Source organism: Saimiri boliviensis, chromosome 7, assembly GCF_048565385.1.
Source record: "Saimiri boliviensis isolate mSaiBol1 chromosome 7, mSaiBol1.pri, whole genome shotgun sequence".
In the NCBI taxonomy this organism is placed as follows: Eukaryota; Metazoa; Chordata; class Mammalia; order Primates; family Cebidae; genus Saimiri; species Saimiri boliviensis.
The window spans coordinates 119,830,053-119,851,232 of record NC_133455.1 but is presented as its reverse complement, the minus strand read 5'-3'; the positions used below and the strand labels follow the sequence as shown (position 1 = coordinate 119,851,232).

General features: G+C 53.2%; 1 protein-coding gene across 12 annotated transcripts in view; it reads right to left on the bottom strand.

Annotated features, from left to right (window-relative positions):
• Positions 1–21,180, bottom strand: part of IQSEC3 (IQ motif and Sec7 domain ArfGEF 3) — a 110,360-nt gene that overhangs the window by 37,071 nt on the left and 52,109 nt on the right. For all 12 annotated transcript variants that reach the window (XR_005577201.2, XR_012518607.1, XR_005577202.2 and 9 more), the window contains exon 3: positions 12,320–12,599. Coding sequence is in view for 9 of the 12 variants with exons in the window: in XM_074403305.1 (XP_074259406.1) it covers positions 12,320–12,599 (280 nt within the window). In the remaining 3 variants the exon portion in view is untranslated. The remainder of the gene's footprint in view (positions 1–12,319; positions 12,600–21,180) is intronic.

Sequence of the window (21,180 nt, the reverse complement as noted above, 5' to 3'; positions counted from 1 at the left end):
TTGGTAAGACTCCTAGAGGTGTAGGATGGAGGCTTCGGTTCTGGGGACTGGTAATGTCCCAAGGGCCAGAGAGAGGTGCTGTGTATGGTGGTCAGATTTTGATGCTGTGGCGGGTATTACAAAATGTTCACGGCCTGGCACACTAGCGCAGGCCTGTAATCCTAGCATCTTGGGAGGCTGAGGAGAGAGGATTGCTTGAGCTCCGGAGTTTGAGACCAGCCTAGGCAACATAGCTAGACCTTGTCTCTCTAAAAAAGAAAATTAACTGGGTGTCCTGGTGCACACCTGTGGTCCTCAGCTACTGGGAAGCCTGAGGTGGGAGGACTGCTTGAGCCCCAAGAGTTGGAGGTCGCAGTGAGCTATGATTGCACTACAGCACTCTAGCCTCGCCGGAAGAGCGAGATTTTGTGTCTATTTTTTTTTTAAGTTCATGTCAGAGATGCATACAGAAGTACTTCTGGGTGCAATGCATGGTATCTTGAATTTGTATTCTGTCAAAAATGTGGAACAGTTAGATGACACAATATTAATATTAATAAATAATAAAATGGTTAGAGCTCGATGATGGGAATTATAACACTGTTGTTTCTACTTTTGTGAAAACTTTAAAAATAATAAACAATGAAAAACAGAAATGCTAAAAAAAAAAACCTTCACGGCCCCTCCTGTTCCCCCACTCCTCCCTAGCAACCATGTCTCTGCATTGGGGTGGTTCTCTTTCCCTGTGAACATTAGAAGGGTTGAGATTGGGGTTGGACTGTCTCCCTTTTCCCGGTACATAGTAGGTGCTCAATGAATGTGGATTTGCTAAAAAGTTGACTGGATGTCCCAAGAATGGGGGTCCTTCCAGGCCACCATTATCAAGAGTTCTCCAAGTTGAGTCACCTCTGTTCTTTTGATGGGAGCTGTCCAAGCAGGGCAGGGCTGGGTGGGGTGAGCTTGGGGGCATGGCACCTCACCTGGCCAGATCTGATCCTAAGAAAACTTCTGTCAGGGGGCCAGTGTGCCTCCTCTCAGCTCTGTCCTCCTGTCCATGGGCTTTCTCCTCTCTGGTTGCTATGCTTTCACTTTTCCTCCCTATTGAAATCCCTCAGGAAAGGACTGGGAAGCTGCTGTCTTCCCTGACATCCAACCTTACCCTCGGAGTTGTTGGAACTTATGCAGATTAATGTGCGAATGGCGACTAAGGCTTCCTATATGGTTTCTCCCAAAGGTGCTTGCGTTTCACAAGGGAAAAGGCCCCGAGCAGGAGGAAGCTCTTGGTGCTGTCACAATCCCCCTGTTGGAGGGCTCTTCAAGGTGCTCTAAACCACACCAAGTGTATTCCTCATCTAGTGCTGTGTAACACATTACCACCAATCCAGCCACTTGAAGCAACACCTGTTTATTTGTCATAGCTCGGTGAGTCTAGTCTGGGTACAGCTCATCTGGGTTCTCTGCTCAAGATCTCACCAGACCGAAACCAGGATGTCAGTAGAGGCTGCAATAGCATCTAAGGTGTGGGGTCCTCCATCGAGCTCACTCTTTTTGGCACAATTCAGTTCCTTGCAATCACAGGACTTAGGCCCTCAGTCACTGGAGACTGCCTGCTGTTCCCTGCCATGTGGCCCTCTCCATAACCTGGTACCTCACTCCTTCGAGGCCAACAGGATAGTGTCTCTCTGGGGCTTCCACTTCATTTATAGGGCTAATCTATTACCTCAGACTCACCCTGGATGATGCTTCTTTTTATTAACTCAAAATCAACCGATTGGTAACCATCATGTTCACTCATCCTGCCCATACTCAAGGGAAGGGGATTACACAGGATGTGTGCACCAGTGTGGAGGGGACTCCATCTTAGAATTCTGCCCATGGTATGAATTGGACAGTTGCCCACTTGATCTTTACTCGGTATGACCTCACGCACCCGTAAGAGAAATAGATGCTTACTTCAGAGGCATTCTCTTCCTGCTCCTGCAGAAATAATGTAGTTTGCTCATTCTCCCTACTGAACTTTGACACGTTCCCTGAGGCCTGGAATGGGGACTTGGCCTTGGTTTAGGCAGGAAAGTCCTTCCCCCAAGGGAAAATACAGAGAGGAAGGGAATTGATCACCAAACTATCTCCTTTGTCAATTTCTGTCACCCCTACTCAAGCACCATGAGAAACTGATAGATTTCACATTTCTTTTTTTCTTTTTTTTTTTTTTTTTTTTTTTGAGACGGAGTCTCGCCCTGTTGCCCAGGCTGGAGTGCAGTGGCACGATCTTAGCTCACCACAACGTCCACCTCCTGAGTTCAAGCGATTCTCCTGCCTCAGCCTCCTGAGTAGCTGGGATTACAGATACCCAACACTGTGCCTGGCTAATTTTTCTATTTTTTTAGTAGAGACTGGTTTTTGCTATGTTGACCGGGCTGGTCTTGAACTCATGACCTCCGGTGATCCACCCACCTCAGCCCCCCAAAGTGCTGGGATTACAGGCATGAGCCACCGTGCCTGGCCAGAGTTCACATTTCTTTCCCACCTGGCCTATCTGTACCTCTAGGGAAACCCCAGGCCCAAGAGCATTCTTTTTTTGGCATAAGATGCTATTGGCAACACAGGGAAGGTATGAAATCCATTGCTTGAGATGCTTCCAAAGTGGTGATGGGGTCCGCGCCCTTGACATGGCGTCATCCCGCTTGGAGGCAGAACACTGGCTGACGTAACCCTAGGAGGCTCCGTCTACTTATGGGCAATGTCTATGCTTCACTCAAGCAGGGAAGAATACCAGATTTAAAATTCTTGAATCTGTCCCATCACGTCCTCCACTAGACATCAAGCCCCACTAGGGCAGGTTTTGCCTGCCATGGTCACTGCTGTCTCCTCCAGCGCTTGGACAGTACCCAGCACATAGTAGGCCTCCAACGAGTATGTATTCGACAAATTAATTCCAAAGTTATATTTGTGACTCTCAAAAACCTTCCTAATCTGACCCACAGCCGGTGCTCTCCCACTCCTGGTTCCTTTGTGTGTTCAGCGCACCCTCCAGGTGCTCTTTTTAGTCCCATTTCCTTCTTCTCGTCTGCAGCTTTGCACCTGCCGGCAGATCCTCCCAGATCTCCCCAGGCCACAAAGTGACTCTGCGGACTCCCCTGCCTCTGGGGTACTAGCCCATTCCCTTTCTTCCTATTTCCCACCGAACCTCATGGAACACTACCCTCTGCCTCACACCAGGAGCAAATGCCAGATACTGACCCAACCTGGCTGCTCTGAGCCCTGTTGCCTGGCTCCTGCTCCTGTGAACTCTGGCCAGGCCCGGTGGCTCACACCTGTAATCCCAGCACTTTGGGAGGCTGAGGCGGGTGGATCACCGGAGGTCATGAGTTCAAGACCAGCCTGGTCAACATAGCAAAAACCAGTCTCTACTAAAAAAATAGAAAAATTAGCCAGGCACAGTGTTGGGTATCTGTAATCCCAGCTACTCAGGAGGCTGAGGCAGGAGAATCGCTTGAACTCGGGAGGCGGAGGTTGTGGTGAGCTAAGATCGTGCCACTGCACTCCAAGGGTGCTCAGGACGAGACACGTTCATCTGAGGCCAACCAGCAGGGAAGAGACAGATCTAGGGCTTGCCGCTCAGTCCCACAGCCCTCCTCAGACTCCCTCCCCACTCCTTTCTGCAACTCTCCTGAGCGTCCATGACTCAGTCTATCCTGGTTGTCCTGTCTCCCTACAACCCCTTCATCCTGTGTTCTGGCCATAAAACCCCTACATGCGCTGATTACAAGTCACATGGATAGTACTGCCAGTCTCACACGCGTTTTAATTTTCCCCATACACTCTGGACCTCGTCCATGGCTTCTGTGTTGGACGTCTTCAGAGGAGCCCGTGACAAGTGATAATTAACAATGAATTAAGAGGGGAACTGTGTCAGGCAGAGCCTTCTGGGCCACTGTAAATGCGCTGCCCAGGCTGATACTTTCTCAGCCCCATCTGCCTTCCCTCTGAGGACCTGGTCCACTCTCTTAACTTCACTGTACTTGGATGGGCTGATGAGCAGGTGGCAAATAAGGGGAATGCCCAGCCCCAGATCCCTGCTAACTGGCCTTGGATGAATTTCACATCTCAGACTCTCAGTTTTCATATCTATTAAGTGGGGTTTATCCTGCCGACCCTGTATCTTCTTGTGAGCATTAAATTATTTCATGCAGCACCCAGCACAGAGCAGGAGCTTAATAAGTGGTAGCTTTTTAAAGTGACAGTGATAATGATGGGAATGACTCCCAAGCCTCCATTCCTAGCCTTGATCCTAGACCCGCATTTCCAACAGCCTGCGGATCCTCTGTCCATCCAGACTCAGCCACTGTTTTCCGACCTCACCCAAACCAGCTCTTGCTGACTTCCTTATCGGCCTGACGAGCACCCAGCCTGGAAGCTTGCCTTGTCCTGGGCTCTCGTTTGCCCTGTCCACTACGTAGCTCCTGCCCAGCGCCGCCTCCCCATACCTTTTGCAATCATCCATGATCTTCCTTCCAGAATGTCACCACGTAGGGCTCTTGGGCTTCCCACTTGGACCACGCCAGCAGCATCCTCATGACTCCCACTGTGACCTTACACTGCAGAACCAGCGCCAAGCTCTCACAGAGCAGGTGTCAACACAGGCTTTTCTTTGTTTGAGAACCATTACCCCAAACAGGTAAAAACACTTCTTGCTGGTTTTCCAACCCTAACAATCTGGCTGGGTCACAAAGTCCTACTCCAGAAAGTCCACATCGTTCACTAGTTCCTGTCTGCTCTCCCCTCCCAACCCCAACAATGCCCCCGGCTTGGGCACTCATTAGCGTTTTCTCCCAGCCTGCAATGCTCTCTCCAACCTCAACTCCCAGCCTCCCCTTTCCTCCAGGTAGAAATGTCCTCTTCCTCGAGACCTATCTCAAATGTGCCTGGTCCATGCAGCCCTCTCAATGTCCTGAACAGACAGGGTCTCCCAGCCTCGGGCCCCAACTTCTCTTTGACATTCAGCCTTCTTTCTCCACTAATCTTTGTGGCCTTTCTCCAATCCCTCCTTCCCTCCTTTTCCCTCCCCCAGGCTCCAACAGAGCATAAATTATTCATGGCATCAAATATGTCTTAGTCATCCTGTTCAGCACCCAGCACCGTAACTGGCATGGAGCAACTCTTCCCCGAGTAACGCTGGAATTCAGTTCTGGGCTCACCATCATGTGTCCCAACCCGCTTAACAACCATCTCCCAGTAACCCCAGACTTGGTCCTGTGGTGCCCCCAACCTGCACTGTCCCCTACGCCTTCCTCCCCATTGTCATATGCAAGCCTGGAGCCTGAAAGTCGGAAGTTCCGCTGGCCTCTGCTGATGTCTCCCACCATCACCTGCGTTCTCCATTGTCCCTGATCGCCCAGCAGAGCTTCCCTGCACGAGCCCCTCACCCAACTCTGCCTGCCATCTTAACTGTTCGTATGATAATGTAAATACCTCTCGCCCAAGCCTACCACTGTGACTGAACCTGTGGTCAGCATACTCCTTGCCCCTAACCCCACCACTGTAACTGAACTTACTCTGTAGCACCCCCGCCCCCGCAAAAAACTACTCAAACCTATAAAACCAACTCCTATCCCACTGTCCTTTGCTAATGCCCTTTTTGGCCTTAGCCCACCTGCAGCCAGGTGAATAAACAGCCATGGTGCTCACACAGAGCCTGTTTGGAAGGTCTCTTCATTCAAACCGCACATTTTTCAATACCCACCCTCCATGCTCAGTGCCACACCCTGCTCAGAGCTCTCACAGTGGACTGCCCATCACAGGCAAGACATCCATCTCTGCATCTCTTGTGCCTAGTGCCGTGCCAGACCTGTGGGTGAGCTGAATAAGTGTTTGCAGACATGAACTAAACTGAACTCTCTCCTGAGACCCCCGGCAAATAAAAATCCAGACTCTCATCCAGGTCTGGGCTTGAAACCCAGGACTCCATCCTTCCTCCTAGCCCCTGCATCCTCGCAGGACCTGGGGACTCACTAATGGCCCAGGTCAGCTCCAATCACGACAGCAAGCCCCTCGCATCTACCCCAATCCCATTCTGAACGGGGGTCAGGTCCGAGAGCAGAGAGGTGTGGGAGGGGAGGCAGCCCTGGGAGGGAGGGGTCTCTGGGCCCACTGGCCAGGAAGCAGCTCTGCTCACTTCCCTTTAGACCCCATGAATCATGAGGAACGATGGCCTTGCCTCCTCTCAAGAGAGCAATTTCTCAGCTTCTGCCAGAAGAAGCAGCGGCGGGGACCGCAGGGGGGCTCCGTCTCTCTAATGAGCCTCTCAGTGTTAATCAGAGCATGCTCCCTCTTTACAGGTTGCTGCGACAGCTGAGCCCGATGAGGCCGCTGAGAGATGGTGGAGAGCCGCTAGCCGGGGGGCAGTGCTGAGGAGTGCCCGCCAGGTGTTGGGGGGCTTCCCAATGTGAGCAAGGTTTACTCCCATCCAAGACTTCCCAGTTGAGACCAGGAAAGCATAGCATGTTGTGAGCCTCCAGGACTTGGCAGGTGAGCCCTGGTGTGAGGCTGAGGAGCAGAGAGACTAGGGAGGCTGGTGCTTTGGGGGCGTTCAGAGAGGCCCATGGAAGCCTCGGCTCTGTACTGGGCAGGGCTGTGGCCTCCTACAATGCAGGCCTCCTACAATCCTCCACACACTCCTGCTCTGTGTGCCCTCCTCCTAGCCTGCTGTCTGGAATATAGCAAGTGTTTGGCACGCAGGGCACTGCAGCCTTCCTGGGAGTGGGCAGCTAGGTGGGCATGAGGGACGCGCTATGACTCCGCTAGTAGTGAGGTCATGAGACCCTCCAGTGGAGCTGCCCCAGGAGCTGGCTCTGGACTCAGGTTGGGCTACCTGCCCTCCTCATGCTCCACAGACCCTGTGTGCTGGTTCCATGGGGCGTGGTCCTCACTGTAATGCCAAGAGCTGGCGGAAGGCACATGGGCTGCGGAGTCCACGTCTTGGCTGCAGGACTTCCTGGGGCAAGTCAGTTAACATCACTCATTCTTAATCTTCCCATTCCAGAAATGGGGACAGTAAAGGTGCCGACCTTGCAGGGACATTGTGCAGACCCAAGGCGGTAACACATGGCAATTGTGAGCACGGGCCTGACAGAGCTAGTGCTCAGGTAGTACACTGGTGCCAGCCCTACACCTGCCTGCCGCTGGGCTATGGGCACCCTGATGACTAAGCCTGTGTCTTTTGCATCACAGCGTCAAGGCCTAGCACAGGGCCTGGGACAGAGCAGCTGTGCAGTGCTGTTCCCTGAACTGGATGAACCGGGTGGAGGGACAACCCCTGGAGTGCCCTGTCTTCACCACCATCCTCTGAAGCCTGGTGCCCCAGTGCCTTCTGTGGCCATGGTAGAAATCTCACCTTCAGCGTGGAAGGGGCCAGGAGGTCCTCTGGTACAACCCTTGGTTCACACATGAGGAAACCAAGGCCCAAAGGGGGAAAGTGACTTAGAAACACAGCCACCACATCTCCCTGGAGAGGTGCGGGATGGCGAGGCTAGAGCCTGAGGCTTGGGGTATGGGGATCTGTGGGGAGGGGCTGCTCTTCAGCAGAACATGGCTCTGTCCAAGACCTGGCTCCAGAAGTGGGGCCCAGATTTTACTGACCACAACTCCACAGCCCCCTGGACTGGGCAGAGAGCTCTGCAGTTCAGATGGCCACGAAGGGCACCGACAGGATACAAATTCCCTAGAGGGCTTGGGGGAATTTCCAAACCACACCTGGGCCCGCTATTTCCTGGCCACGGCTACTTTCCTAGAGGGCTCCCCAAAGGGACCCACATGCTCCCTCCTTACTCTGCCCTAGGTTGTATCCCCCAGGACTGCTGGGGTAGGGTGAGAGGGTCGAAGGCAGAGGGAGGAGGGGAGAAGAGTTGGTGGGAGGACCGTCTTGCTGCACAACGCAGATCAGGGGCTGGGGACCGGGCCAACAGGGAGAACAGGAAGCTGGAGGGCAGGCCTTGTTCACTCATTCGCTTGCTTGTGCCTTTGGTTGTATGTTCCTTCCCTGCTGAGCATTTCCGAGGCACCCAGGACTGTGCAGGGTGCAGGGTGGCAAAGGTGGGCGAGAGCAGGGCAGTGCCCAGAGCATGGCTCCAGGAGCGCTGGCTCTTCACGCGGACCATGCAGCACCCTGCAGGGGTCCTGCTCAACTCCACACAGCCCTGAGACATGGTCTGTGCTTTTGAGGGGACAGCTCCCACTCCCAGGTAGCACAGAGGAGGCACCAGGCAATGGGGAAAAGCATGTGCCTTGCCTGTGACCTGAAGCATGAGCAGAGGTGCCCCAGGTGTAGCAGGCAAGGTGGGGGACAGGCAGGGAGTATCCCCAGGAGAGGAAACGAAAAACACACGAAGGCCCAGAGGTGAGGATGGCTGGAGATTCAGGACAGCAAATGGAATGGCTGGAACCCCCGTGGGGCTGGGCCTGTGGCAGGGCCGCTCGGAGAGGCCTCTGTCTTGCACACCGTGAGAGCCATCAGAGGCTGGCCCGTGGATCAGCATGGTCGGAGGTGCACTTTAGGAAGACGGCTCAGCTGCAGTGTGGAGGTGAGACTGGAAGAGGCACGGATCAAAGCCGGGGAAGCACAGGAGGTGTCCCCAGGGGCGCAGGCAAGAGGGAGGAGGGCCAGCCTCCTCAGGCAGGGGCAGTGGGGGAGGCAAGAGAGGGTGGGATTTGAGAACTGTTGAGAGGCAGCATCAGTGGGGCTTGGGGCTAAGCAGAGGTGAAGGAGGGAGAAGAGCCAAGAGCCAAGGAAAACGCTCCTGGGGGTCTGGCCTGGCTGACAGAGGAGGCCTGGCGGGTCGGTGGGCTGAGGAGATAAGATGGTCCAGCGCTTCTCCCAGGCCATGGAACACAGGCTGTGGCTGGTGGAATCACTGCGTCGGAATACCAAGTCTTAGATCTCAAAGAGACCTAAGGCAGAGTCAGGCCCTGGCCCCAGGCTGTATTCCCATCCCCCTTTATGTCACTAAGCGATCATTTCCCCTTCCTCATCCTTCCAGCAGCTTCTTCGCCAGGCACTGCACCAAGCACTGAGAATATAATGAGGAACAGGTCATGCACCTGCTTTTCAAGGAGGGGGGTCAAGCAAACAGGATGTGCTGACACAGGGCTGAAGGGCTGTGACCGAGACAGCTTGGTGCTGTGGGATCACGGAGAAGGGGCACCCAGTGCAGGCTTGGGAGGCAGGGCAAGCTGCCGGAGAGGAGGAAGAGGCACCTAAAGCAAGTCCTAAAGCAAGAGAAGGCCAGTGCAGGGGTGTGGAGGGGAGAAGAAACTTCAGAGATTGAGGCCGAGGGAAGAGTCCCAGGGATGGGAGGCAGCTGAGGCCAGAGAAGTCAAGCGACTTGCCCAAGGCCATACAGCTCACGGCAGAAGAGAGAAGAGTAGAGGTCAGTCTCGTGTAAATGAGTGCCATGTTTCCAAGAACCTTGCTCTAGCCTTCCCAAGCCTCACTTGTCCCCTTCCCCCAATCCCCAGCCTACGCTTGGTCTAAAGGGATACACAGGTCAGGGGACCCCAGCTATTCTCCTAGGCTGAGAATACTTGGGAGAGGGCCCTGTTGCACCCCCTGCCAGTCCTCATCTCACCTCACTCAATACGGCCAACATGCAAAAGCCGCCTATTAGAATTATGCCCCCACAGAAAAAGTCCACAGTGCCGACCAGAATCCTACGTTACCCCCGATATCACACCCAGGCAAAACCAAATTAACCCATCTGCCTAAGCCAACACATATGCTTCCTCTGGTGTTACTGACCGGATACTCCTTAAGTGGAACTGTCATCTCTTTCAGGGGCAGGTAGGGTGCATGTTTTTTGTTGTTGTTGTTTGTTTCTTGGTACCTACTCCCTTGTTGCTTTACACAGGATAGTTATTTTAAAAAGATACTCACCCAGTGAGCTCTTACTATGTCCAGCACACTCTGCTGGATGCTGGGGAAGGCGCCAAAATGGATACAAAATGGTCTCTGGCCTCAAGAAGCAGAGGACCTCTCATCTGGCCAAGTGGCCCCCATATGTCACAGGTGGATAGTTACCCAGCCCTGCCTGGGCACTCGCAGAGACAAAGAACTCTCTACCTCACAGGCAGGGCATTCCACATTTTTAACAGTCTTAATTGTTAAGTTAAAATCTTCCCCACCTGCCAGGCGCGGTGGCTCACACCTGTAATAGCAGCACTTTGGGAGGCTGAGGCGGGCGAATCACGAGGTCAAGAGATCAAGATCATCCTGGCCAACATGGTGAAACCCCGTCTCTACTAAAAATACAACAATCAGCTGGGTGTGGTGGCGCATGCCTGTTGATCCCAGCTACTTGGGAGGCTGAGGCAGGAGAATCACTTGAACCAGGAAGGCAGAGGTTGCAATGAGCCGAGATCGTGCCACTGCACTCCAGCGTGGCGACAGAGCAAGACTGCGTCTCAAAAACAAACAAACAAAAAAACCCAAACGTCCCCTTCTATAGCTTTCATATATTAGTACCACGATTTTTGGCTGGAATGGTAGAAAATACATCGAATCATTTTTCACATGCAGCCCTTCCATATCTAAAACTTGTTTTCCTGTCTACAATCTCTCCATATAACCCCAGTCCATCCTCCTGCTCATCAGGAACCTCAGGGTCCTCGTTTCCTCCTGTAAATGCAGCCTCCAGAACCAAGCCCTGGATCTCGAGGGTCCCTGACCATCAGCAGTATGGGGCTGCCGCGGGTGCCTCCCTTCTGCGGGGCAGCGTGGGCCTCCCTGAAGGGTGTGAAACCTGCCCTCCCTGCTCCGCAGCCACTTCTCTGCTCCTGGTTCGCCTTGAGCTTACAGTCACAGGAAACCCTCAGCCTGTCTCTCAGGCTGGAACCTGCGCACGTCTGACGTTAGTGCTGGGGGTTTTTCAGTGAGGAGCAGAATTTTAGTGTTTTCCATATTTCGTCTGCTTTTTTTTTTTTTTTTTAAATTAAAACCATCCTTCTGCCCTGATGAGGTTTTTAACAAAGTCTGGGGTGCTATCACCAAGGTATTAGCTGTTCTCTTTCAGCTTTATGCCATCAGAAAGCCAGGTAAATGTAACTTGTTTGCCTCAATTTGGTGCCTTGTCTAATGGTCGACCTGGATAGTGCTTACACTCCAACTCCCCGGGAATTTTTCTGATTAACATTTTTTGGATAATTCAGTTGGGGAACAACCCCCCTTACTATATTGTCAGGAATCCACACATTTCTAGCATCTCCACTAGATATCTTGGGGGATTTTGGTCAAACGCTTTACTGATGTGCTGCCTACAGCTGTTCCTGAGCCAGAACATGAGCTTGGCATCAATGCCAAGAGAGGAAGGAGCTCAGTTTGGCTTGATTCAGTCTTAATGGCCTTCCTACCGGCTTCCTTTCTGAAGATACCTTGTCTATTTTGTTGAAAAATTGTTCTTTAGAACCTACATATTTTGAGGCAGAAGGAAACTTGGAGGCGATTCAAAATTAATTCCCATTTTTGCAGATGAGGAAACCAATGCCCAGAGGCTTAACTGGCACTCCCAAAGTCACAGAGTTCATTTAGGAGGAAGAGCAAGGATTGGATCCCAAGTTCAAAGCTCTTTAACGGTATCACATCATCACACCTTTCTCTAAGTGCTCACGGGCGCGCGTGTGCACACGCACACACACACACACACACACACACCCCTTCCATCAGGACTCTTGTCCACCAAGACAAAAAAGTGAGGAATTATCTTTTTTGGGGGTTCACTGGGGGCCCCACAACAGGCCACCTTCTCTTCCTGAATGGAAGATGGGGGCCCAGATCCCTCCATGCGATTCCTTCTCCAATAGGGGAGCTTTGGGCTCCCCTAGTCTGGATTGATCCTGAGAATCCTGTCTGCCTTGAGGAGACCACTGTCTCTGTGCCTCGTTTGAGCCTGTGGGTGCCTAGCATCGGCTCCCTTTGTGGGCATGGAAGCTGGACTATGGCCTCTAAGCAGCAGGTGGAGGTGGAGACTTCCCCAGAGAACAATGGGCCCCTTGCCTAGTGGTCTGTGGGACAATGGAGGCTTGCTGAGTACTGCGCGAGGAGCAGAGCCCCTGGACTTGCTGCCCAAGGGTCTTGCATTGTAAGGATATGAGCCTTGCCATAGAAGAAGGCAGAGGCCTGTGGCTGGTCGAGGGAAGGGCAAATTAGGTCGCTCAATGTGGGAGAACTAAGGCAAAAGAGGTGTGCCTGTAGCAGAGGGGGCCCAGCGGGGAGAAGCCTGGTACCCTGGACAGTGAGCAAAGGCAGGGCCCCTTCACCACCCTCCCCACCCCCCTAGGAGGCCCTGGGTACCTGTTTATTCTTTAGGTCAAGGGAGAGTTCGTAATCGGAGGCGGCAGGGGCGTGGGAGCACAGCGCCGTCGCCGGGGCAGGCTGCTGCCGGCCGGGGGAGGCCACGTGCTGGGGGCCAGCCCTCGGGGAGGCAGCCCCCGCCCCCGGCCGCTCCTCCTCCTCCTGCAGCTCCTGGGCTTGAGCCTTCGGGGCATGGGCACTGGGTCTGCCGGCTGCCACCGCCGCCGCTGCCACCACGGAGTCCTCCATGCCCCCACTGGCCTGGGCGCAGGAGCCGTCACTGCGAACAAAAGGCAACGGTGCTCGGTTGGGGGAGAGGGCGACAGGGTGCGTGTGGATGTGGGGTGGGGGGAGAGCAGCTGGGCACTCTGGCCTGGCTTTCTGGTGGCAGGGACTGGAGGGTGTGTCTTTCAGTCTTCTTTAGGGAGGGGCTATCATGGCAGGGCGAGCCCTGGGCAGGGAGAAGACCTGAAGCTGGGGAGCATCTCAGACGGAGGGAAGGGGCGGCTATGGCCAGGGCTCAAGAACCTTTGCTTAGAGGCAGTACAGTAGAGCAGCACATCTGGGCTCTGCCTCTTATTAGCTGTGTGACCCTGAGCAGGTCACTCAGCCTGATTGCACCTCTGTTTCCCCATCTATAAAATGGGCACAGTAACAGTACCTACCTGATAGGGATGCCGGAAGGCTTAAGTCACTTAAAACTCTTTGAGCTGCTCCTGACTCGTGGCAACTGCTACATGGATTGGATCCCAAGTTATCTATCTAATTATCAGTGGCCTGGCTCGTTAGGCACAGGCTCAGGTGGCTGGGGAAGCTGAGCCACACTGAGCCAGCTCATCTTTAGACTGAATGAGTCTGGGGGAGGGAGGGTGCCTGGCCTGGCTTGGGCATAAGCCCTTCCAGCGGGGTGGGCTTCCTGCCCTGCTGTGTTTAGAAAACACCTTCCTTCCCGGCCCCTCCTCTGCTCCCGTGGAGCCACAGCAGGCTGAGCCACGTCTGCAGCCCTCCCGCCCGCTCCAAGAAGACACCTCGCTGCCTGGAGCAGCCACGCTCCAGCCTGCCCTGTGGAATTGGTTCCCCCGGGTTGCACTAGCCTTCAAGTTCTGCCCCTCCCTTGAGGCCCAGTGCTGAGCCACCTCCTCCACGAGGCCTTTCTGGTGACTGCAGCTTTCACTGCTCTGTCTCCTAGAACACTAGGAACTGTCCTTAGAGTCACTGCCCACTTTGCAGAGGAGAGTCATCGTAGTTAACAGTGTGGGCTCAAATCCAAGCTCTACCACTGTGTGGCTTTGGGCAGCTGGCTTTTCCTCTGAGCCTTGGTTCCTTTGTCTGTATAATGGAGGTCCTAGTCCCTACCTCAGGGGGTTATAGTGAGGAAGAAAGGAGGCAGCAGGGATCAGGTGCTTAGCACAGAGTATGTGCTCAGTAAATAAGCTTTTTTTTTTTTTTTTTTTTTTTTTTTTTTTTTTTTTTTGAGATAGAGTTTCACTTTTGTTGCCCGGGCTGGAGTGCAATGATGTGATCTCAGCTCACTGCAACCTCCACCTCCCAGGTTCAAGCCATTCTCCTGCCTCAGCCTCCCTAGTTACTGGAATTACAGGCACCCACCACCACGCCTGGCTAGTTTTTTGTATTTTTAGCAGAGACAGGGTTTCACCATGTTGGCCAGGCTGGTCTTGAACTCCTGACCTCACGTGATCCACCGGCCTCAGTCCCCTAAAGTGCTAGGATTATAGGCGTGAGCCATCGCACCCGGCCCAGTAAATAAACTCTTATTTCCCCACCCATCCCTTCCTAGAAGCCAGGGCCTATGTGTTATTTGATTGTGTCCGCCACCCGCTTGATGCTGGGCAGATGCTGAGTGCTTAGTCAACACTTGTTGTTGATGGGTGAACTGAGGGGAACCCAGGAGCCACAGGGATAGCCTTTACAGAGAACAGTGACAGAAAGTCAGGACTGGAAGGGACCTCAAGGTCATCTAATGGTGGGATGACCCTGGTGCAGGACAGCTGCGACCTAAGGACTGATTTCTTCCAAGACTGTGCCACCGTGAAAGATGGGCCAGATCACACCAGAGGAGAGACTGCTTCCTGCAGCTTCCGCTGGACCTCAGGGTGCAGAGAGGGGTTCCTTCTGGTGCTTCCTCCCAGCCAAGAGGTGGGTGGAGAATCTCCCTTCTGTCAATCTCCACCTGTCCTCCCAGCACTCCCTTGCACCTCTGACAGATAAAGGAGCGCTCGCTGGCTGGCCCTGGCCGTGGGAAACCCTCACTGCTGCTGTCTTTTTCTATGTCCACCGTTTCTCCTACCGCTACCAATAAAGCTGCATGGCTCAATGTATCTCCGGATACCTTTTTAAAAAATATTATTTATTTATTTTTGAGACAGGGTCTTACCCTGTAACCCAGGCTGGAGTGCAGTGGCTCAATCACAGCTCACTGCAGCCTCAATCTCCTGGGCTCAAGCAATCTTCTCACCTCAGCCTACTGAGTAGCTGGGACTACAGGTCCGCACCACCATACCAGGCTAAATTGTTGATTGTTTTGTAGAGACAGGGTCCCACCATGTTGCCCAGTCTAGTCTTGAACTCCTGGGCTCAAATGGTTGTCCAGTCTCAGCCTCCCAAAGTGCCGGGATTGCAGGCCTGAGCCAGCGTGCACAGCCTCTAGACATCTTTATGTTTTCACTGTGTCACTGGGAAGTTCTTTTTAAGCACTAAATTCAACCCCTCTTGCTGTATTAGCTGACCTCTCTTCCCCTGGAGCATGTGGAAATAGCCCCTTCCCACCACAGCACAGCCTGTGTCCAGAGCCTGCAGGGCAGCGTGCCGTGTTACGCTTCTCTCCTCCAGACTGTCCTTGGCACCGATGCCCAGGATCTCTCTAGCCTAAAAGGTTTTCAAGGCTCTTTAGGGAACTGGTGGCTCCTCAAGGGTCCAGACACCTTTAATACCAGCCCTTTGCTTTCGTTGATTGCCAGAATATGCTTGGCAGGAGGTGCTGCGGAGCCAGTGTCCCTTGATGACAGCACTCGGCCAATGACAATGGGGTTGCTGCACAAATACTCCAGCTTCCCTGTCCCTTGCACGGGACAGCTCTGAGGCACATCCTATACCCTCTCCCTAAATCCCCAGTGGGATCGAGCCCCAGTAGCCCAAAGCAGTAACTTGCTCATGAATGAACCCTGCCATGGCTTCATTCTCTTCTGTGTTTCACTTCCCCACTCCACTTCAGCTCCTTCCTGGGGTCACCTTGTCCGAAATAAACTACTTGTACTAAAACAAAATTTTAAAAATAGCTTGTTGTGGGCCTTTGTTCACGGGCCATCCCTCACACATACACACACGTGCACGCGCTCTCTCTGTCTCTCTCTCTCTCTCTCACTCTCTCTCTCTCTCTCACATACACTCAGGTACACACACACTCATGCACACACAATGCTTCTGTGGCTTTGGGCAATTTATGTCCTCTTCCTGGGCCAGTTTCCTCATCTGTCCCATGGAGGGAGCTTGATCTTCTCTAGGGACCCTTCCTGCTTAGACACTCCAGGAGCTTGGGTCCCAGTGCAGAGGCTGGTCCGCCAAGGCTCACGGGCCCAGACTCCAGACTCTCTAGCCGGTGGACCCAGCTCCACCTTGTCCATCTCTGTGCTCGGGGACCTGAGGGACTGGGGCCCTCCCAGGTACATGATGAAAAAGCGTTGGAAAGGAAACCCCTACCCTTGCCTTCCTCCCTTAGATTTGCCTATAAGACCGTGGGGTGGAAGGTGGCCACAAAACCCCTGGACTGTTCTCAGTGCAGCAACGTTGAAGGTCACATAGCGGAGGCCAAAGAACATCCATGGCTTTGGTGTCAGGGAGACCGGGGTTAGAATCCTGGCTTTGCTACTGACTATGCCACTTGGGCAAGTCATCAATAGAGCCACAATAGTCATCAATAGAGCCACAATAGAGCCATCAATAGGCATCAATAGAGCCACAATTTTTGTGGCTCTATTTCCTCATCTGCAAAACGGACATCCTAACAACAGCTTCGCAGGGTGACTGTCAGAACAGAAATAAAGCATGCACAGCACCTAGGACAGCGGCTGGCACACAGCTGTCTCTAATACAGGGTGACAGTGATGGTGGCCATTTTCTGAGCTAGAATCCCATGGCATGGAGTCCCAAAGAAATCCCCAGGAAAATGTCATGAAGAATTCTGCCGCGGGGGAGGCGTTCTCAACATTTAGCCCCCTTGTCAACCTTCACGGAACTGAAACAGCAGGGTTTCCCCACCGTTCCCTGTGGCCTTCCCTAGCCTTCCAGATGGACGGGCTTTCTGGAGGCCTCCTCCCACCCTGTTTCAGCCACTGGAGCAGCAAACAGCGAAGGGGACTTGGTCTTGGCTGTCACCAACACAGGGGACCCATGTTCCCTGGGGAATCTGTGTGCAGTCACCACCTACAGGCAGGGCCCTTGGCTGTACCCAACATGATGGGGGATTCCTGGGTGGGCATTTGTCCAGTGCCCGTCATGTGGATTTGGGCTTTGGTGCTTTGCCAGGGCACAGCAGAGGCCCAAGTCCTTACACGCTCTCTGGTGGCTGAGCATCAACGGCATGTCCTCAGCCTCTGTTTTCCTCTTTGCACTCCATCTATGAAAAAGGTCTGAGGAAGAGGTTGGAATTTTCATCTTAAGCTGTCATAGCTGGAAGGACCATCTGTTTATTGAAGGGCATCTACTTCCAGTCTCTTACAGAACTGGAAACCCATTGCTCTAGCTCCCAGAACATCTTTCCTCTCCTTCCAAGACACAGGCGACGTCTCTTCAGCTTCCACAGTTTGCAGCTGCTATCCCTAGTGGGTCAGATTTCAGGCAGCCTGGCCCTTGCACTGGAAGGAAGTATGTGTATGGGATTCTCTCTGGGACCTGAACAGCTTCTTATAATGCCCTCCCAGAGCACTGGAGGGGGATCCTGGAGATCTCCGCTCTCTTAGGCTCCTCATCCTGCCGCAGAAACATTCCTTGAGTGGCAGTGCACTAGCCAGGAGAAAAAGTGGGGCCACTACTGGTATACGAGTGACGCTGGTCACAGGGTTACTCCCTGGGTTGGGACACCCAGTTGAGAAGCTAAAAGTAGAATGTGAGTGGCACCAAGATGAAGGGGTCCTGAGAAAGCTTTGATACGTTCACATGACATTAGGCTGATACGCACAAGGCCAGTGCCTCAGGAGTCACTCCACGCATGAGAGCAGGATTTGAGTATGGGAAGTGAACATCTTTGAGAAATTAGGGAAATAAGCCATCGCTCATTCTCAGAGGAATATCCCATGTGTCCAAGAGCAGAATTAACATCATATCCGAAGGTCACTTAAGGGGAAGCTGGCTTGTGCTTAGGGGGATGCTTGGCTCCAGCTGTGCATGCCTGGTCCTGGCACAGAGATGATGTCCTGGGGTTTCAGTGACAACCCCAGACTGTTATCTCCATCATCAGAGCTGATTTCTGAAACTACAGATGCTTTAATGCCAACCCTCTGCCCAAGCCCACCAGTGACTCCACAATACTGGCAGGATAAAGTCTATTCATAGTCTCACCCCAATATCCCTTTCTACCCTCATTCCCACTGAGTGACCCATCCACTGTGTCCATACTGATATTCTCACCAGGTCTGCCAAGCCCTCTTGGGCCACCATCCTGCTCCATGACCTCCTTCTGCTGGAAATGCCTTCCATCCACTCCTTTCTCTACCTCGTCACCTCTTTCAGGAATCACGCATTTTCCCAGGAGTTAGTCCCACCCTCCTCTATGCTCTAACAAGTCTTGGCACTTGCCTCGATTTCAGCAATGACCACTTTGTGCTTCTGCTGGAAATGCCTTCCATCCACTCCTTTCTCTACCTCGTCACCTCTTTCAGGAATCACGCATTTTCCCAGGAGTTAGTCCCACCCTCCTCTATGCTCTAACAAGTCTTGGCACTTGCCTCGATTTCAGCAATGACCACTTTGTGCTTCAATTATTCACTGATGTGTCTCTCTCCTCCACCAGACCGTGCCATGTGCACCCTTTTATCACAGGTGCTTATCACCAGTGGTTGGTTCATAAGATGTGTTTAATCAGTGTTAAATGGGTAGATGGATAGATGGGTAGGTGGATATCCTTTATTCCCCACTACTTTTCCAAGGGCAGAAATGCTGGGCTGGGCTTGGTGATGCACCACCCAGACCCTCCTTCAAGGGAGGACTTCTCTCTCAGCTGCTGGGAGCCCTGTTGAAGAATGCCCTTAGCTGTCAGCCCCATCAAAAATGGGGTCAGCTACAGAGAGCTACCTGGCTCAAAGTCACTTCCTTCCAAGGGTTGTCCACATCCAGGGACCAATTTCAGTGGAGATACAAAGGCTCATCATTCTTACCCAACATGGGCTGAGGTTGATGGTTCCCATGGGATTGGCCTTCGCTCTGGTGGGGCTTCTGCAGTAGACTTTGCCCCATGCTGTGTCCCTCCTCTCTGTGTTGACCCCAAGTGCATCCCCTGATGAAAAGTCAACACCCTGAGCTCGAGTCTCCTTCCCTGAGAACCGAAGCCCCCTTGGAGCCTGTGCCTTTCTCCTTTTTTCTCTTGCTAGCCAGGATTACCAGTGTCTCTGCCCCCAGACATACAGAACTTTTCTGGGTTCCAGACACCTTGGCTAAGGGCTCATGGCTCAGAAAAAGGCACCTGATCTCACACATGCCAAATTTTACCTTCACATCAGGGGCTTTACAGACTCTGTAGGCCCCAGGCTAAGCACACTATTAGGAGAGAAAATCATGGAGTGTTTTCCATATGCTGAGAAGTATGCCAAAGGATACAGGCAGCTCTCTGTTCACACAGAGAAAATAATCTGGGCACCAAACACCACATGGGTTTTCAGAGCCTGGTCATCTTCATCCTTGGCACTGATGGACTCCTCGTGCAAAGGGAAGAGAGCTTGAGTGGAGTGAGGCCCTGGGCTCTGTAACTACTGGCCAGGAGATCTTAAGTGCCATACCCAACTTCTCTGCCTCATGGTTTTCTCATCTGCAAAACAGGGGTGCAGATGCCTCCATTCCAGGAGAGTGACGAAGATGAAATGACTCCATAGGTCAGCACACCCTCTACTGTGGGAAATACAGCTTTCCACCCAAGAATGAGTGAAAAACGAGAATACCTACAGTGCCCCAGCTTTTGTGCTCACCCAGACCCTGCCAGGGAGCTGGCTCGGGATAGTGAGTGTCCTTCTGGGCTCCCAGGTGGGCCCTGGCAGCCACATTGCCCACTGCTAGGAGCTAAGGGGACCGGAGTAACTGAAGTGAGAGCCAGGAGAGGAGGAGAGAAGGAAGGTGCTGACCGAGGCCCACCAACCAGAGCGGCTGGAATGAGGAGGCACCTGCAGGCTGAGCCCCCGGGGATTCTGCTGCTGACTGTGGGGCTGGCTTTCCGGAGCAGGAGCTTGAGGGCTGTTCTCCCATCTCGACAATGACTAGCACAGTAATTACCAGAGCCTTTGCTAGGAGCGTTCTGAAGGCTGATGGACTCCTTGGGCACAAAGGCTCCTCCAGACGGCCTCGTCAATTGCACTAGATTATCCCAGACTCTGCCAGCCATTCTTAAAGCTCTTCTGTGATGAAGGTATGAAGCATTTTCCAGACAAAAGCTAACAACGTGCCTCAGATCCCCTCAAGATTTTTCAGCCTTTTCTAAAACGTTTCTTTTTCTCCTTTCTTTGAATCAATACAGTAATTTCAGATGGGCAGAATAAAGGCACTAAGCAGAGAAAGCTAAGTGTCTTTTGGGGTCCCAGATGGCATGAGGGAGGGGTGGAGGTGAACAGAAGGCCAGTGTCAGTGACAAGACAAGAAATCAATTCATTTCGTGTTGATTCAAAGCATGAGCTGGAAGGTCCTTCCTGAGGTATGGAGAGGGCACTGGGCCAGGAGTCAGGAGGAAATCCCACCCCAGCCTGCAGCATGCTCGGTATAACCATGGGCAAATCACTCCCCCTCTCTGGGCTCTGTATCCTCACTGTAAGAGGGCAGCTTGGACAAGATGCTTTGGCAACAGGCAGGAAGGAGAGGCTCAGCTCCCTCCCTCCCCACTTGCAATGTGCTTGGGCTGTGGCCACACCTGCTCCATCGTTGCCCGACCCCTGCTCCTGCTAATCAGATGAACTTCAGCTCCCAGTGACAGGCATCAGCCTCCCCTGCCATGGCCCCTTGATTGTTGTCATCCGGGCCAGAAGCTCCTGCAGGAGGGCAGATGTCACTGTCCTGGCTCTCTTCTGCTTCCAGAGGTTGCCCTGACCTCATTGGGTGTGAAAGAGGCGCCCAAGGGCCCTGGGAGAAGAAGTTCTTTCTCTCTTCGTTGCTGGTCTCAGAACTGCTCCGAAAGGTGTGGGTGGGGGCTGGCTGGTCTCTAGAGGGTTCCTGTCAAGCGAATCACAGCCACTGCTCTGGGCTCAGCCTCCCCTCACCTAGGCCAGAATACCCAGTTCCTCTCTTAACGTGGGACGGGGTGACTCCTGCAGACTATCCCCATGGGCCGGTGTGGAACCCCACCCACCCCGGCTCAGCCCACCCCACAGGAAGGTCTCTTCTGGAAGCTTCCTCAAACCTCCTCAGGACACTGCCTCCCTCACAGCCTCCCAGGCTGGGCTGTACTGATGAGTGCCATCTTACTGTCCCTGGCATCCTACAATCTTTAAGCATTTTACATTCTCATAAACAGGCGTGGTTCCAGTGGCAATGTCAAGCTCTGACCACACCCTCCCTGCCCCCTCCCCATACGTGACACACAGTTTCACACAGGCATGTGTCTCGCTGGCCTGGGCAGCCAGCTCGCCGTACACCTTGGTTTTCTCACCTTT